The 19,808-nt window shown below is 39.0% G+C and overlaps 1 protein-coding gene across 3 annotated transcripts in view; it reads left to right on the top strand.

The window, feature by feature from the left end:
* mtss2b (MTSS I-BAR domain containing 2b) overlaps positions 1–19,808 on the top strand; it is an 88,433-nt gene that overhangs the window by 53,230 nt on the left and 15,395 nt on the right. For all 3 annotated transcript variants that reach the window (XM_088081001.1, XM_088081003.1, XM_042484453.2), the window contains exons 4-6: positions 12,227–12,311; positions 13,721–13,812; positions 15,453–15,527. In XM_088081001.1, coding sequence (XP_087937127.1) covers positions 12,227–12,311; positions 13,721–13,812; positions 15,453–15,527 — 252 coding nt within the window. The remainder of the gene's footprint in view (positions 1–12,226; positions 12,312–13,720; positions 13,813–15,452; positions 15,528–19,808) is intronic.

A 19,808-nucleotide genomic window follows, 5' to 3' on the forward strand; every position in this document is an offset into this window, starting at 1 on the left:
AATGGCAAATAAGGAGCAAAAAAGTAACACTGGAAATATGTTTTTGCAAAAGAATGAGAAATTCAAAAAAAAAGAGAAGAAAGATGAAACAAATGCTTTGTTTTTTTTTAAATGTGGTTTTAAAACGACTACTTGGAGTCAAGAATGAACTGATTAGAATTTGGTGGTTGAAGGTCAGGCTCACTGTGACCTCACAAAACATGTTTTTGGCCACAACTCAGTAAGTCATACACTAGTTATGACAGTATGTCACACACATTTCTAATAGGATAAAATGATTATGTGATGACATTTCATATCCAAAAGGTCAACTTCACTGTGACATCATCATGTTTTACAAAACATTGGCTATTACTCAGAACCATAACTCAGGAGCAGAGGAGGAGACATTTGTTCAAAAACCAAATTGATGACACAAATCTTTAGTGTCCTGAAACTGTGCTGACTGTATAGCTTTTCTGTGCGTCTAGGAGAAGATGTGTTAGAGGCATACATGATGTCACAGGTATGGATGTGAACTGTCACTGCAACTTGAGCAGTTCGCGGAGGAATACGACTGTGAAGCAGTAATTCTAGTTTAGCCTTGAGAGCGTGCGTCAGTCCAACTGTCATTGGCAGTCTTATCCTCCTGTCACCATGGCAACAGCAGTTGGGGTGGAGAGATGTCTTTTGGCAGGAAGTGACCTCGCCATGACCTCCTTTTGCCATGGGTACAGGGAGGAGGTCGGAGGTCAAAGCAGGCATGTTGTGGTGTGTGTGTGTGTGTGTGTGTGTGTGTGTGTGTGTGTGTGTGTGTCTGTGTGTGTGTGTGCATATGTGTGTCAATTCCTGTCAACTAGAAGAATTTCCAACTGACAGGAAAACTTGTACTTACAGTCTTGTTGAAGTCTAAAATATTTTAGCAGGAATTTGGTTCACAAATTACCCAGTTCAAGTTTGAACAAAAGCATTTGGAGGTCAAACCAGGTTACAGTTGCTGTTGAGTTAAGCTGGGCACTTAACCTATTTTTGAGAGGTAGAAATTATCTTTAAACATATAGGGCCCCTAATTATTCAGAATTATTTTTCACACTCTGAGTACAGCTGGCAGATCAAAACTTTGCGCAGAAAGTCATTTTGAGGTATGAAAAAATGGAGATGTAGATATTTTTGTTTGGACAAAAGGATATTAAATTAAGGCAAATGGGATCTCAGTTCCATTTTGTCTTTTAACAATCCAACATACATACAATTGGTGTTTGCTTTAGCTCCATGGTCCACCATCAAGTGTCAGTTTTGGCCCTCCAGCGAAAAGTTTGGCACCTCTGATATAAGGTGTAGGGCAGTGATACTCAAGTTGCTTTGCACGGAGGCCACTTTTGCAAAATGACAGGTGGACAGGGGCCAGTTGTAAAAGCCCCCGACAGGTCAGCTGTACTAAGGGCATTTAAAGGATGTGAGGACATTGGAGGTTCAGGGGATCTCCCCTGAGTTTTTTTGTCAATAAACAAGCTCTACTTTAATGCTTTTTATGTGTCCTGACATCTTTTTTAATATAAACAGGGTGTCAAGGTACTGCTAGTAGAGTATCACTGGTTTAGGGTCACTTACACTGCTTACATTGCTCCTAATCCATTAAAATCTTGTAAAATTTATTGATGTGTTCCAACAAACTGCTAATAGAGTTCAGCCAGCCCGTTTTAATTCCAATTCTTGTCAAATATCATTGCTTGGTCAGTGATTTTCACATCAGACACCTACGCCAAAAACTACATTTTGTGGCAGCAGGATACATGGCGCGTTGTAGGTAGACATGAATGGCACTGACCAAGTGGTAATATTTTATGAGTCCATTGAAGCCTTTTACATTTGTGTGGAGCATACTTTTGCCTTATTACTTGTGAAAACCTTTACTTCTGCTGCCTGTGATCCAAGCAGAAGGCAGACAGGTAAACATACTCACCATGAGCTCATTTAAAATTGATGCTCTGGCTGTAACGGCACACAAGTCAACAGTTAGTCATGTGGAGCTGTGATATGTTGCAACAGGTTTAGGGTATCTGTGTAAACTGGACATAAAGACAATTATGTTTTAATTTCCTTATTGGACAAAGCTACTTATAGGACCTTATTTTTCATCACTTTATTAAGTCACAATCATCACTTACTCACCACATTGTTAAGCTACATTATTAATTAGTGAACATAATGAGCCTTTACACTGTTATCACTCGTTATCTCCTCAACCAAAATGCATCCAAACCACATCCTCTTGTGGCTTATTGCTTAAGTCTAATGTTTCATGCTGTAATGCATTCCTGCAGCATGCGGTATTTGAGGTTTGCTGCACAGGATTTACCCTGGAATACACTTAAGTGTGTAGATGCCGTTGTATCAGAGACTGGTGGCTTGTTTTGGTCGGGGTGACTGGTTGCCTGGTTGTCTGGGAAGCACAATCTCTGACTTGGTTTCATAGTGAGAGGAGAATCTAGGCCTCATGAATTATTCTGCTTTATCTGGCGCTGCTACAACTGCAGTCTCTCTGCTGCCTGTCTCCCTCTCTTTAATCTGTCTCTTCCTCACCTCCGTCTTTGCCCCTCTTTGTCTCTCCCTGCCTGTCTTTCTGTCTTTTGGTCGAACTCTCTCCCATTCTCTCATTGTTGCTGTGTCACCGCAGAGATGCTGTGTCAGGGGAACAGATGGGCGGCTGCTGCAGACGTCTGTAACCTTGGCAACCACAGCCTCACCTGCTTTGGCATTAACTCTCCCTCCTTGTTATGCCATCCGAGACACAAAAGCTCCATCATCCACAACTCCATGTTCCTCTTCCTTCTTATACCACCTACTACTTCCTTTTCCTCTTCCTATTTCTGATATTGTTTTTCTCCCTCCATTCCTCTTCTTCTCTTTCAACTACTTTTAAACAGTGCCTTATTGCCAGTATCCAGTGATTATGTTATCGCCGCGGTTGCTCTTATGTACAGTTTGTACTTATACCTACCTGTTATCATTCCATTCATTTACCACCGCTTTGAAAGTGCTTTAGGCGTAAGATCCTGACGCCAAAAGTCACCTTTTGCATCTGCATGATACACTGCTGGATGGCGTCAGTTGAGAGTGCAGCCGGATAGAACTGGTCCCAGTGTTATTATGAAATGGCGGATGGCTTAACGGCACCTACCGACGGATGCTGTCACTTGAGAATGCAGCTGGACGGAACCTGTCATATGCCCATGATATGCGATGGATGGTATGGATCCAAGGAATCCAGGGTTTTCATGCAGGAGTCTGGTAGTCACTTTTAATCTGAATGTGTTGGGGTTTTTTGGGGGGGGAGGGGGTTACACCTTACCGTGTGCCTCATTCCCCTAATCTGTGGCAGCATGTGCATTTACGGTGCTTTCCATGTGCAGTTATTACCATAACATAACCATGTGCAGCGTAATCCCACCATGTGCTTGTGTTGAAATGATCCAGAAGGTTACAAAGAGAGTAATATGTAGACGTGGAAGCCCACTGCATTGTCAAAATATGCGATGACTTAGGATGAGAACGTGTTGCTTATATCTACTAAAGTAAGACATTAAACGCTGTAGCCTATATAACCCACATAATCGTGAACCAGTAGGCTGTGATGATGTGACTTCTGTCCTGCAGTCTGTCCTCCCTCATCTGAAGGGGGTAAAAGAGGTCAGGTCACTTAGTATAAAGAGAAACAAGGTGGAAGGTGGACAGGAAGGATGGACAGGTCAAACAAACAAAGGCCTTTGACCCAGGAGACCAATATTTGTGTCCATTGTGAAACCGAAAGTCAATGTTGAGTTAGTTTTAGTTACATACGTATGTGATGTCACATCATGGTAAAGTATACTATGCTGAATTGTCAGTTACTCTTTCTAAACTCTTTCACTGACAAGTGAAAGTGATTAATTTTATTATTTAAATACAAATTACTTCTTTATTTGTCCACTTGGGGTTTAATTCTGTTTTTATTTTCATTTGAAGTACACAACCTGTGCATCACTGTGCTGGACTTGAACCAGCTACCCATCAGTTCCCAAGCCAAGTCCCTGCCTTAGACTGTATAAGGTCTGTACGGACTGAGCTACTACCACCCTGCTATTTTTAAAAAAAAAAATTTACAGTTTAAACAAGACTACAGAAGTCTGTCACCAAACACAACCTTTCTCTCTGGTGTATGGTCATGTAATATAACAGGGTTATCCCCCACTGCTTGCATCATACAGTTAAGTATTATAGTGCATAGTTATTGACATGCTGGAAAGAATATATGGTCATAAACATAGAAATCCACAAGAAATATTTGGGTTTGCATTTCTGGTGTGTTTTCAAACCTTACAGCTAACACAACAGATGCCGTCTTATTTAATGAGAGCAGCAGACAGGTTTTTGTTTTGGGAAGAAGGCTGCTGTTCATTACGGTTGCAAAGTGCTTTTTAGCTGACTGTGTCACAGCTTCGAAATAAATGCACACTGATTGTGTTTTTATTGGTATAGCTATTATAGGGCTAGCCCAAGAGATCGACCAGGCTGACATATTGGCCAATATTAGCCTATTGCGGATACATGTAGGCTTATATCACATTTGGATCAGGCCATAAGAACACATTAGCCTTTTGGCCGACAAAATTCCTCCACAAACAGATGTGATGTCACGGTTATGATGTGTGTAAGAAATACTGTGCAGGGCGATCAAAGGCTTTAAAGACTTTAGAAGAGACATGCTGTGGTTTAATTTTGGTAATATTGTACAAAACAGAGTATGATCCACTGCTAGAATATTGGCTGCTTCATTTTCACAAAGTCGCAGACTGCGGCTGGTGTCACTGTAACTTTAGGTGTAATAACCTGCCTGACAAAGCAAATATCCAAAGTAGACTGTGATGTCTGCCATTATGTTAACATGAATAAAAGCCTTTGCATGTCAGTACATTCCAACAAATAACCTCCTTCTGCTTTGAGGTGAAATTAGGCTTGAGTTATGAAGATAGCGTAGTGTGTGTGTGTGTGTGTGTGTGTGTGTGTGTGTGTGTGTGTGTGTGTGTGTGCGTGTGTGTGTATGTGTGTGTGTCAGGATGTGTGTCCTATGTGTGTTTGTCCCCATCTAATTGTGAGCTGGCCCAGTATATCAAACCTAGATATCGTGTATGAAATGTGAAATAAAATGTGACTTTATCTCTGTCACCTTGTATAACATAAAAATATGACTAGACTAGACACACTACACACACACATGCTGGGTGCATTTAGCCGAGTGAAATACATCATCAGTACCACTTTTGCAGTTGCATGTTTGCTTGCATTGCACAGCAAATGAAGACACAGAGGCAGATGAATCCCTCTGCAAGATCATAGATAATAGTTGCCATGGAGATGCACTGGTGGGAAGGCCACAGATGCCCCAGGCAGAGAGAGAGAGAGAGAGAGAGAGAGAGAGAGAGAGAGAATGTTATCATTAGAGAGCAGACTGTTTAAAGAGGCTCATTGATATTCTCTGGGAAAGCAACAGTATACGGCAGCATATATGTGTGTTGATGAGGATGTGTCCGTCATCATAAAGTAAATGTAATCACTCCAGGATAGTAACAAGATGAGGTGGTCCCTGGGCAGTCCTGCTACTCTGTTGAAGGGACAGAGTATATGAGGGCTATTGGATAGTAAAAATTATGCAAAAAAAAAGAATGAAAATGAAAAGAACGAAAGAAACAAACAAAAAAAAAACAATTCGTTTTTTTGCATTTCCATGTCCTCTTTTTAATACATACTTAAATGGTCACTGGTTGCATAGTAGGGTAATTGTACATACACGATAAGAAAACAGTTGCAATCTTGGTAATTTAGTTATTATTTCCAGAATTGTGTGTGTGTGTGTGTGTGTGTGTGTGTGTGTGTGTGCGTGTCCATATGCGTATGTTGGTTTATCTGTTCCTGTTCCCACTCTCTCTAAACCCTCTTCCGGTTTTCAGAGTGAGGTTACTGTGTGTGTGTGTGTGTTTGTGTGTTCGTGTGTGTGTGTGTGTGTGTGTGTGTGTGTGTGTGTGTGTGTGTGTGTGTGTGTGTGTGTGTTTGTGTGACTGCACACTGCGTGTGTTCGTGTGTGTGTGTGTGTGTGTGTGTGTGTGTGTGTGTGTGTGGTATTCCCTCTCTGTCCTTCAGTCTCTCTCTCTCTGTTGCAGTGACGTTCAGACATGCGTTTCCTTAGCAGCAGACAATTTGACCTTAGCAACAAACATTCTCGTTCTCACCTTAGCAACAGGCCAAGATCTGCGCTGTCATGGAAACCGTAACAAACCTGTCAGTTAAGTCAGTTGCTAGGTGACGAGAAAGAATAGTTACTTTGCCATTCACTGGGTAGACTAACACTTTACCCGCTCTGTGACTAAACATGATCAAATGTGTTTTGAACCAAAAAAACAAAATTTGACCAGAAAAAAATGTATGTGTTATAGTCCTATATATAGCCTACTGATAAAGAATATTGCCTCTAGAATTGTTTTACTTATCAGGTCTGCACATATCATTGTTGAATTTCAATTCTAATTTTGTAACTATTAGGTGTGTTATGTTTGATAGTCCCCTATATGCACCGATGTTGTTAATATTCTAAATAATAATAGTAATAATATTTAATACTTTTCAAGTTGACTAAAGGCTTTCTAGATTTAAAGATTAACATAATGATATAAAGCAGCTGGATCTAAAGTCAAGGCAATAACAACATATTTAAACAAATAAAATGCAAATATAAAAGATAATATCACAAGACTGATAATGATCTTATACAAAGTAGATAGGAAGTCAAGGATTCCAACAGATAAAAGTGCAAATATATAGAAATGCATGTAAAAATACTAACATTATGGCACTACTTTTGTGTTGGTCAAAGTTTACACACAGCTCAGGTATAATTTAAATACTTGCTGCATCTACTACAATAGATAATCACATTTTTCATGATATATAAGTGTTATGCAGAAATAATAGAAAACCATACTACATCACTGAAGCTACAGTACAAGGCTAGTATTCATTACTTTGTCTGGGTGGGTCCCTCACAAACACATACATAGACACACGTCTTTTTACACGGAGCTTTGCAGCCAGGAAGCAGATCAAAAGCAGGAAGGGGAGATCGAGTGAGGGGGAGAGGAAGGAAAAAGAGTAAAGTCATATTTCCCTGGAGGGAGTCCCTCCTGCTCTCTGCTGGACGCACAGACACACAGACTGACAAACAGAAATTAGGTCGGGAGGGAAGGATTTATCTCAGAATGCTAGCACACTTTATTAAGAGAAAAAAAATTATGTATTTTAGGATTACAAAAAGTCCCATGGCTCTGCCTTTTTGCCTTAAACTCAGCTTTTACCTCCATTTCCAAACACACTGAAAATGGAAGCTGCATTCAGGTTTTATGTCTCTGTTTAGCTGCAGGTTTTTACAATGTCTTTGCTTTTTGTGGGACATATACTATAGATGATTACTGCATTTTGTTTTAGATAAAAAGAACCAGAGAAGGCTTACTGAACATTAGATCAATGTACATACAGTGTACATAATAGTCAGAATATTGCCATTTTTCAAAATAATGTACTGCTTATTATATTTGGTAAACCTGCATTAACTTGGGGGCAGTGGAAAAAATGCAGACATATTATCAACTTTTATGTTGGTATAGTGAATTTGTTAGCAACCGTTGCTTATTTTCACATCGGACAGCAGACACAGAGCAGCAGTTATTTGAAGAAATGTGGGCACTAGAAAAATGTGTGTTCAGTATTTAATCTTCTTTATATGCCAGTGTAATGCATCCACTTAACAAAATCAAGCATCCATTTGCTGTTTTTTTTCTGAATTAACAAGATGATTATCTCAGAATTATGAGAAACTTTTAACAAAAAGAAACTGTCGTTTTAGAGCAAAACAAGATAATTATCTTGTAAATTTAGAAAAAAAAATTAAAATTTACACCATTATTATCTTCTATCTTCTATTTTCTTTCGATGACCACTACTTCAGAATTCTGAAATAATCATCTAATTTAGTCAGAGAAAGAGTTTTTTTTTACACATATGTACTTTTAAGCCCTCCATCCACTCTTATGGGAATATCTTATTGTTCTTATATTAATTATGTCTTTAACTGCTAAATGTTCCACTGTACTGTTAGTACTGGGCAGATAGTGTACAGGGTTTTATCAGAGCTTTTTCACTAAAAAAAGCTGTCTGCTGCATCTGGAAACACCACTGATGAAAACAGTGACAGTAAACCAAAAAGTAAAGAAAAAACAAACTAAAAGAATGCTCCTAAGAGTTGGTATTGGTGATTTAGTGATAATTCTCTGTGTGTGACCATCTTTGCATTATTTATAGTCATTTTATCTAGTGTCAAGAAAAAAAAGATGATTGCAACTCACATTATACCCAGTATCACAGATTTAATTTTGATGTTTCTGCAAAAACACATTGCCTTATTACAACAGACTTTTTTTTACATCACATTTATATATATATATATATATATATATATATATATATATATATATATATATATATATATATATTAAATTTGTCTTCCTTTCAGCTCTTTTTTGGCCTAATTTTCCAGCCAAATCAATATTTCAACAATACTAGCAAACAGCATGTTTTCATTATCCCATTTCATCTCATCCCATTTTATCTCATTTCATCCCTCATAGACAGGGGTAGGCAGGTAAACAGAACTGATACAAATGCAGGTTTACTTGTTTTGCTTATTTTGCAAGAAACAGCATGCTAGACAACATGTTTCGAGCCATTGCTGGGCCTTTTTAGTTCAGATAAAGTGCTAAAACATGTTGATTTGCATTGGAAGCAAATGAACACTGACTTATACACACACACACACACACACACACACACACACACACACACACACACACACACACACACACACAGTAGCTGTATTCCAGATGTGAGTGTGTTCTGGGCTGCCCTTCATCTAGTTGTTGATCTCCTATGGAGTCTGAGAGGCAGGGTAATAACAGACAAACAGGAAGAGGACCAACATAAATGCAGAGATCAAAAACTCACTCACTCACAAACACACACACACACACACACACACACACACACACACACACATGCGCACACGCATTTGGCTAAAACTCCAGTCCCATGTTTTTTCTCGCCAGCAGTGAGCTCATTAAAATGAGCAAAGCGACCCCTCTCGTCTTCACGCTCTCTCATCTCTCCTCCATCTCTTCCTCTCTAATTTTTCCCCCAATCCTCCTTTTCCTTCAAAACAAAATCACACACACACTCTCTCTTCATCAGATTTATGTTGTGTGACTCTGCTTCCCTCTCCACCATGTCAGTTTAAGATCCACTTATTGATTTGGCATCAGATGACACTGTCAACACACAGATAATACTGTGTCAGTTATACAACTGATTGGCATGCATGGTGTAAACTTGAAGCGTGTGTGTGTGTATGTTCGTGTGTGTGCGTGTATATGAATGTGTGTGTTTGGGGGAGGGTGGCTCTGCTTTAATGAATGGTTGCCGGGTAGAACGGGAGGCGTGAGGGAGGAATTTGTTAATTATGAATGGAGCACTTCTCTCTGGATGTGAACAACACACAGTGTAAGTGTATGTGTTTGTGTGTGTGGGGATGGTTTGGCATTAGTAAGTGTATGGGTACATGGTAACATGTGAGTATGTGCCTTATGATTGTTTTGAACAGAGAATTGCTGGTTTTGATCTTGCTGGTGAAATTGAACTAGTAAATATAGCTACCATTAAGATGCTGATGATAAAGGCATGTTGATCAGATCAGGGCAGCACAGGATCATTATTTTTCAGTTAGATCCAGAAGAAATCCCATGCTGAGATTTACAAAATCTAATGTGTGAGATAATGTGGTTTTATCCAACACACTGCATATGAACTATCACCCTGAACAACTGGTAATCAAAGTGTGCATCATATTCTTAATGTTTTAATGTGAAACAAACAGAGGTTTTAGTTTTATTCTTGTAAAACATATATATTAAAAACATTTTTTTAAAAATCTGATTTGTGATATTGGGCTCTAGAAAATAATAATTTCATATTCTTATTGTATTTTATTTAAAAAAAATATAAATGTTACTTGTATTTTGTAGTTCTTGGTTTTGTTTTATTCAATATGTTTATTGTCACGCACCAAACTACCAAAGCAAATTCCTTGTGTGAAAGGCTACTTGGCAATGAACCGGATTCTAATTGTTCTTCACAATGGTCCTTTGAGCTAAATGTTAACCTCAGCATGGTAATATTTTCACAAAGATAGTGCTAGCATGCTACATGTCTAGCAGGTGACATTAAGAATGCTGTCTTAGTTTAGCAATTTAGCTTGCTAACATTTGCTAATGAGAACTAAATGCAAAGTTAAGTTTAGGATGATGCTAATGCCTTTTTTTTTAGTACTAGATGATGTTACCAAAGTTCTTTCAACTGATTCTTTTGTGATGATACATATGTAGAGATGTCCAGATTTCGTACTTCTAAACATAGGAAGGGACAATATAATGGCCAAAATGGTGGACCAGCCGATATTGCCAAAAATTGTTGTGGTACAGGGACTGCCCATTGTTCAAACTGCTCATAATTACGAAGGCCCAATAGTCAGGTAAACATCACATAGGACCAAGATTCCATTTCTCCAACAGCCCAGTATCTCGAAAACAACCATACATTGCCTCAAAGGGCAAAATATGCTACACACTCTCCCAAAAAGAAGCACATGACTAATTATTATGTATGATGACATGATTGGACCTTCCTGCCCTACTCTGCCTCTGACTGACTCTTACTCATTGCCTTGGTCGGTTGGGTTGGTTTCGATTTAGGCATAAGGTATGAGAATGGTTAGGGTTAAAGCAAGGATAACAGGGTGAGACAATCCAAGGTAAAGTAGGATGGGATATGGTATAAAAGCAAGGTCCAATGATGTCATTCTATGTAATTATTAATTAATGTGTAGTGTATTTTTTGATGATATGTCCCCTGCACATTTGTTTTCAGGATACTGGGCTGTAACAAAATGGCATTTCAGTTCAATGGGACATTTTTTGGACTATTTGGGCTGCACAGTTATGAGCTGTCGGAACAATGACGTGGCACCCATGTGATTAGTGAGACTACAAATATACACCATTTATGTGATGAAATTAGAGTGCTGAAAAAAAAATGCTGCAGTTTAATGAAAGAATTCAGTTGCTTGATTTGTTTCCTTAATAATGTGGTCACGGTACATGAAAGGTGTAGCAGGAAAAGTTCCATCATTTATACTGAAATTATTGAGTGAATCATTTCGGAGAAGTTACCACCCACCTCTTTTTTTCCAAACACTGAATTTTTTTAGTTTTGGTGAAAATAAAGATGAAAATATTAATCTGGTGCAAAACATTTTGGAATAACAACCTTCCACCCTCTGCACTGCCTGTATTTCTCTCTGTAAGCCTGTCTAAGCCCTCATGATAAACAGTGTCTCTTGAGGAAATCCCATTTGGCTGCTGTTTAATCTGAATTTTCCAGTGTGTACATTTCAGTGGCAGCCGTGATTATAGTATTCACAAGGCACTGCATACTATATAAGCCATACCTCTGCTGGAGTCTTTAAGAACATTACATGAGACTAAAGCTATAATAAGTTTTTTTTTTTCTTGCTGGCTTTCCACCTGTACAGCAGCAGCAGCTCTGAGCACCTTGTTTGGAAGTTAGTGGTGTCTGCCATCAGTTAAACTGACTTTAACTCCAGGGTCAGCTTTTTCCACTTGGGTCTACTCTAGCTTAAAATAGACTGCTGTTTACAGTTGCAGGTTAGCAGCTCACGAATCTGGGTCCCTGAGCCGTTGGCTCTCACACAAACACACACTCACGAGACACTACTTTATTTGGACGAAGAAGGGAGAGTGTGTAGTATCTACAAGAGGCAGACTGGGGTCTTGTGTAAATACTAGCTAAATGTAAAAGGATACAAAAGCTTGGTCGTCGTTCATCTGATGAGGAATACAATGCTTTTACCAGCAGTTACTTTGCACAGCATACTAATGCCTGTAATGTAAATATTGATCCTAGCTTTGTGTGGTTTCTGTGCAACAAAAAAAGGGCCTACGGTGATAAATGTGCAATAAGACTAGCATCTGTATGTGTATGCATGTCTGTGTGTGCATTTCATCATATGAACCTGGCTATTTTGTGTTTCCAGGGGCAACCAGGGATATCGGTTCAGCTCTGACCAGGATGTGCATGAGGCATCGCAGCATTGAGGCCAAACTCCGCCAGTTCACCAAGTAAGATACATGTCAATTCTTTCTTTCCTTTCACCGTTTCTGACTGTTTGAACCTCCTTACTTTGATTCCTTTGATTCCATTATTGTCCTTAAAGCCAAAGATGTAGTTGTGACAAAGTCCAACTGTTAGGTTGCCTCTTGTTGCCTGTGTCTCAGCCAAACAGTTGCACCAATGGCCAACTAGCACATACATTCTGCACCCACGTGAGAGGAAATAACAAAGGTTTAGATATTGTAACCCTAGTAACCCTAGTAACCCTGGTTCTATTAGCACAGGTGGAGCCTTCTACTGGGCTCTTTGGGAAATACTTCTGTTATTACCTGTGTGAGACAGAACTCTTCATAGCAGCAGGCGGTGGTGGTCAGTATTTATCTTTCAAAAAGGGAAACCGTTAGACTGACAAGATGGATTGAAGACACCAATTAGCCAGTAAGCCGTTTCTCAATGGCTCAGTGGCTAAAAGCACAATCTTACCTAAGATAACAAGTTTGTTTTAATTTCATGCCCCCTTAACTTTAGCCGTTTGTTTGCTGTCCTCACTCCCAGAGTGATTCATTAACTGAAAGGCTCCACTGACTCCCTTGCCAATTCAACATGCTGAATAGGCCAACAAAAGGTCGACAAGGACCAACTAGAGCCAACAATGTGAGACACACAAAAAAAAACTAGGACGACAGACATGCACCAATGGCCTGTCATTGACCATCAGCCTGGTGTGTCAGGGCCTTTACGCTGTAGCCAATTGGGATTTTATAGAAGTCAAATCTCATGTGTTTTTATCTACAGCTGACCTCGTTTTTCAAGTTAGGTTGGGGCAAATGCTTTTTGAGGATTTCTTGTCAGCTGTATGGCTCCCATTGGGAACATTGCACTGTAATACAACAACTGGTGCACAACTCAGACCACTCAGGAAACCTCACCAAGAGTCTGTTTTCCACCATTGTTTACCTTTACTTCATTCTCCATGCTCTCTAATGACTTTTCCAAGGCATAGGCTATTATACTGATGGAGATGATAATGATGATGATAATCTATTACCATGGTAATGACAGGGGTCCCTTTGAAGACTGTCTGTATTTGTGTATATGTGCACATGTTCCATTTCTTGTGTGTGCATTTGTATGTATGCACGTGTGGATGGGGGGGGGGGCTCCATGTTCCAGATATTAAAATTGCAAAATGAAATGACTTGTGGAGGGAAAAATGTGTAAGGATCTCCTTCCAGAAACTTGGTGGTCGGGAAATGGGTTTCACCACTGTTTACATTAAGTCACATCAAGTCTCTTTTCAAAAAAACACACAATAACAACATTTCTCTGATTTTCACTGAAACAAAGTAGTATTTATTGTATTTATTGGCATTCTGTCTCTTATGTAATGTTCCTTCTTGTTGAATGTCTCCTGCAGTGCTTTGATGGAGAGCCTGATCACTCCTCTCCAGGACAAGATTGAGGACTGGAAGAAGACAGCCAACCAGCTGGATAAGGATCATGCCAAAGGTAAACACACATCGAAGGTCATGATGCTAATTCATAAAACCGCTGTATTACTAAGCTCTAGTCCCACATCCTCCTTTTTGAAGTAGCCTTTCAAACCTACTTCCTTGTGAAGTGCTGCACTGTGGCTTGTTGACCACTATAAAGGTTGGACTAAAGAAAAGTTAATTCAGACAATATATCTCTTGATGTCAATTATCGAAGCAATCACTTAACTAAACTCTAAAAAGTATTTGTATTTTTTTAACAGTACCATTAAAGCATTGTGAGTTAATTAGCCCCCAAACTCAACACAGCTGTTTTCAGTAGTTCGAGAGAAGATTTACAACTGTCAGACCTTATTGTCTCAACAATCCCAAAGTGAACTGTTGATTTCCCCAATTCATATTATAATGAAATCTACCAGGGAGGTGCACTTGCAAGTATTTGACTTGCCAATTTAGGATAATGCTGCAAAAGCTGAGCCAGGGTCAATGTTTGTACCTGTTTTTGGATGGACCTCTTTGTGTCAGGTCCTTTGATATGACGTATGTAGTGGTTGAAATTATGTTTCAATGTAGTGCTGTTAGCAGTCTGATCACAGCTATAGCATGCTTTCACACTTGTAGCTAGCCCAGAGCAAGTATTAAAAAAAAAAAAAGTTAAAAAAAAAACAAAAACTAACAGGTGACTCATTCTTTGCACAGTTTTTGGACTATCATTCTGAACCATCGGCCATCACATGGGGAATTGAAATTCCACTGGCTTACTGATCTTTTCTGAAACCATTTATTTTTGCTCTGTGTTGCTAAAAGCGCACAAATGAATAAGGGACTAAGAGTATTATTGGTAAAAGTTTCAGTCTCTGAACCAATCAGTCGTTGGTCAGACGACAATAAGCCTGTGGGAGCAGTGGTCAGTATTTTGCAGATCTGGTGAAAACAGCCAATACCTGGATCAACTTCTTCTTCCACGCACCACTCATTTTAGCTGATTTTGATAAATAGATACCTGCAAATAAATGCAGATGAATAAAAGAAGCTGCTAACATAATATTAATATAATGGGCCATAAAATTGTGTGAGGGAAAGTTACTTTTTGGTTGCTACATTTCACTAATTGTTAAGTGTTGGAAACTGCAAAAACACATGCTTGATCAGGGAAAACCCACTCTGTCACGTGCTGAAGCATACTGATTATGTGCATTGTTAGTAGAGGTTGTAAACTGTGCATTGCCCCCACAGGCTCATTGTCACAGGACTAATAGCCAATGGATTCAGATGTTACTCATAACATAATTACCATGTTTGCAAGATGATAAGATCATAAATATATGGATTGCTGACAGACTGCACAGAAAATTGATTTTTATATATATAATATAATATAATATAATATAATATAATATATTTATATATAGCTCACTGTTTTCAGATCTACTGCACTGATAGCCTGGACTGACTGACACATAAAACATTGTTCAATGCTGACTGTAATCACTAAGGATCACTGTTTTTCTCCAATCAATGTGGAATTTTTATCACTGAGCTCTTGGTTTTATAGCTTCTGGAGCACCTCTGTATAAGTCGATATTGTAAATGCGAGATAATATGAGTTCACACAGATTGCTGTTACTAAAGCATCTTCATTTATTCTGTTTCAAGAGTACAAGAGGTCACGCCATGAGATCAAGAAAAAGTCATCTGACACCATGAAACTACAGAAGAAGGCTCGTAAAGGTAACAGTCAGGTGTTTGAGCTCAGGTTACTCTCACATAAGACAGAAAATCACATTGTTAGAGGTCACATTTTGCAATGTCACAAAGACAGCATCAATTCTTGCAGGATCAGTGGTGTTTTTGTCTAGCGTCTGTGCTGTAACTGGGGATATTCGCACATTAGGTTCATTTTTATCACTGTTATCCCTATGGCTACTGTTGCTAGTGGTGCTGATCAATATAGACACTATACAATGCAATATAGACACAAACAGCAATATTTCCAGGGCCAAAACTAGATGTTGATATATGGCTTTCATCTGACTTGGATGCATGTTAAAAGCAATTCAAAACAGACTCAAACTACAGTGATTCATTCAAAACCAACACAAACATACAGAAAATTGAGTCATTCACTGAGTACAAGAACCACAGACTTTCTACAGTGTAGGTCAAAGGAATTGTTGGTCTGTTTTGCCATCTCGTGGTGCTCAGTAGAATTGCAGCTCTTTTCTCATTTGTCCTGGAACACTTCACTCAGCAATGCAGCAGCCAATAATTAGTGCTGTCTTTCTGGAGCCGCTTCCATTCAGTTGCTGGGCAGATGAATACATAAAAACACAGCGTCTGCAAAATTGCTAACAAGATTAGATTATTTTTTACAGATATATTCTATCTTTTCTTAAAAAGAACCTTATTGCTGTGACTTGTGTTATTCACTTAAACCTGTTATTATTTTATGTAAAACATTAGTAATATATAATGTTTTATATATTATCTATATTTATCGATATAGAATTAGATAAATACATAAACAATCTAAACAAATACAATGTTTTGTCAAACTGAGAGCAAAACAGTGTGGTGCACCTTGCTACTATATTTGTGAGTGTGTCTGGTTAGCCCTGCCAGTGCTGGTGCTTGGTGATATTATTATTTCTGGATTTAGCTTTTGGTTGCAGCGGCAATGTTATTTTGCTCTAACATGTGGCACTGTGGCTGTCTTGTGATGGCTTCCTTGTACTAACCTTAACAATGAGTTCTGCTATTTCTGCTCTCTCTCTCTCCCTCTCTCTCCCCTCTCTCTTTCTGTCCCCCTCTTTCTCTTTTCTTATTTTGCTTCCCTTTTGCGGTCTCCCCTTCTCACTGCCACCGTCTCTCTGTCTCTCCCTCCCTGTGGTATTTGTACCCCTGTAATAGAGATCCAGGGTGAGTATTAGCCTATCGCTCGCTTACAGCTCTGCCGCATCATCTCCTGTTTAACTCACACTCTCAACCTTTGCCTCCACATTACCATACAGGCATGTGTGTAGTGGAAGCTAAAACCTAGCTGAACTCAGTTTATCTGCAATATTACTTTGTGGTTATTACTACCTTTGTGATTCAAGAGTTCCCAGTGGTCATGAAAAGTTAGGGAATACTTTACAGTCATATGCAGTCATAGTCTTAGTCTTCAGGGCAATCGGGCCAAGATAAATCCACCAGGTAATTGATTAAGCATATATTTATCTGGTAAAATAGACCACATGAGCAAATTGTAAACCAAAGTATCAAAAGCCCGGATTCTAAGATTAGGCCTCAAGATCAGGTAACGATGCTAACATGCTCTCACTCCCAACTCAAAAATGGCAGCTGGGTCTGTGGCCCTACACTTCAAAGTATGACCCCTCAGGTAACCCTGTGATGCACAGATACAATATAAAGAGACTGGATACAGAATTGGAGGCAGAGCCCTGTTTATTCCTATGACAGTTGCTCAGTGGTGCATGGAGCCAAAAATGTTTGACATCCCAGATATAAGATAACTTGAATATTCTGCAATACATGGCCCTTAGATCAGGTGGTTTAGACTTCACCAGCTTTTGGTTTAGCCCTCTGCTAACTTTATAAAACAAGTCATTTTGTGGGGCATTTGATACTCAAAACAATTTATCTGCTTAAATGTAGACATCTCTTTCAGTGTTAGTCAATAGGAAAATGTATTTTTGGGCCCAGTGGCATCCGGATGATAGACCCAAAAGTTAGAAATCCATGGTTTGGCCACTAGGTCAAAATTGGCTTCAAAGCCTGGTGTTGTTCATGGGAACTTCTAGTATACGTTTTGTCAATTTTGACACATGACATGCACAGTGTCTTTTAAAAACAAGCTTCTTTTATAGGATATGCAGGTTTTGTCCCCCAAACTACTTAAGCTGTTGGCAGCAAAACTACTTGGTTGGGTTTCGAAAAATGGTAATCGTTTGTGTTTATATAAGTACGTGTGTCACCTATCCTTCTGAATAATTCTAGGTGCAATATCATAGGCAACTACACTTGCATGTGGTTCTGGAAGATATTTCACGTCTTATCTGAGCGGCTTCTTCTGTTCTAACAGAATAGTCAGTGGTGTAGGGCTTGAAACCCTGTGTGGCAGTGAACCTTTACTGACCTTAACAACCTACACGATGGCTAGGTGGGTCAGTGACTCACATGTGACCCTAAGGATTCTGTAAGGGTCACGGGGGGTTTAAAGCTTGAGACTCCTGACTAATCTGTTAAAAGTAAAGAAGCTGCTTGGATGAGAGGTGAAATAAGTCCAGGTCCAAATCCATTAGTCTATCCTATGATATAGCACCTAGAATTACCATGACCTGGATGACTGAGAATCTTCACCAACATCCCACTAAGTAACTTAACGAGTATGTCATGTTACATACGTCACATACATCACATGACATTGACTAGGTAGCATAGTTTAAAAAAAAAAAAACAAAAAAAAAAAACAATGACTTTTGATATTACACGGGACACAAACAGCATTCTCTGGGTGAAAGTCCTTTGTTTGACCCATCCACCAGCTCTCTTTCTATCCTGCGTAGTCTTTCTGGTTCTTTATACTATGTCACTGCTTCAAATTGGTTTACATGGGAGTTAGATGAAAGCCTGGCATGTCTAATACAGATATCAAAGGGGGCCTTATGCATCAGAACCAGATCACTCGCCATATTTGACCCCCTGAATGAGAACTGGCTGACAATGCAGATGCAAGTCCCCTGCAGTTTGAGTTTAACATAAATAGTGGGTCTTCAGACACTCCAGGGCTAAATTACACTCTAATTCCTCCATTTTATTCAGTGAGTCATTGTTTTTCAAAGGACTTTATTTTCAAAGTTTGTACATTCCTTAGACCCAACATTTGCAGGAATGTCTCTTTTTCAAAGGTTCTGAAAACAGTTTCTCAAAAAATAAAGATGTGCCTTCAGCAACTGATGAGGAGAATCATATTTTTGTGCCAAGTGGTCAATATTTAGTAGAATTTGAGCATGAGTATGACAATGTTAGCTCGGAGGACATGAGCTTCGACAGCTATATGCAGTGCACACAGCCATGTTGCAGTGACCACAAGTGTCACCGAGACTGATTTGTGATTACTCTGCTGATGAATTCATGATTGATAAGCGCAAGTCATTGAGCGGAGAGAGCGACCTTTGTGTAGCAAAGTACAAAAGGGGATATAAACAGAAATTATGAAAAAAAAAGACAAAGAAAAAGTTAAAGACACATTTTGAAAACAACCCTTTTTGAAGCCGTAAATGATTTAAAAAGAAATGAAGAGCAATAAATTAATACTGTGTTCTAAAGGAACGTTTGGGAATTATAATTTGAAAAGGATTGAAATATGCTTTTGTGTTGCATACAACATTAACAAATTCAATTACCACAAACTAATTGCAATACGTTGAACATGAAGCTTCTGCCCCCCTGAGCTTCATTTAATGCAGCAAAAGGCTTTCTTTGAGTTGGTCTCATTATCACTGACAGGAGGCCATGTATCTTATCTTTTTCTTGGAAAAATCTGTAAAACCAGCTTCAGTGACTCTTTTTAGAAATCTAGTTGCATCACTATGGTTCCTGGAGAGGCTTCACTTCAGGTTTTGTCTTCTGGTGACAGATTAGAGTTCAGCTTCTGTAGCTCGTAGTTGTCTGAGGAGTTGGAGTCATGCTGTTTCACCTCTGACAATGCATGATGTAATTTAACTTCTTCTTCCTTGACTCCTGCATGATTTCTGTAGCTGTTACCATTACCCTTTTCTCTTTCGTACTGTCTGTCATTCTGCCTCCATTACTGCAGACAACTTCGCTAACGGTTTTTTTTTTTTTGCATGCTGTAACACTACAAAGAGTTATTTCATGCCTTGCTTTCCATTGATTGCATTTCTTGTTTTTTACTGTTGACAGTAGCTGGGTTTAGATTTTCTACACCTACTTATGCACCTATGTCTTACCTTCTGTCATTAAGTGATTCCTGTGCAATTATAGCAA

The sequence above is a fragment of the Plectropomus leopardus genome, chromosome 1 (assembly GCF_026936395.1).
Source record: "Plectropomus leopardus strain MGB_pleo_1.0 chromosome 1, ASM2693639v1, whole genome shotgun sequence".
In the NCBI taxonomy this organism is placed as follows: domain Eukaryota; kingdom Metazoa; phylum Chordata; class Actinopteri; order Perciformes; family Serranidae; genus Plectropomus; species Plectropomus leopardus.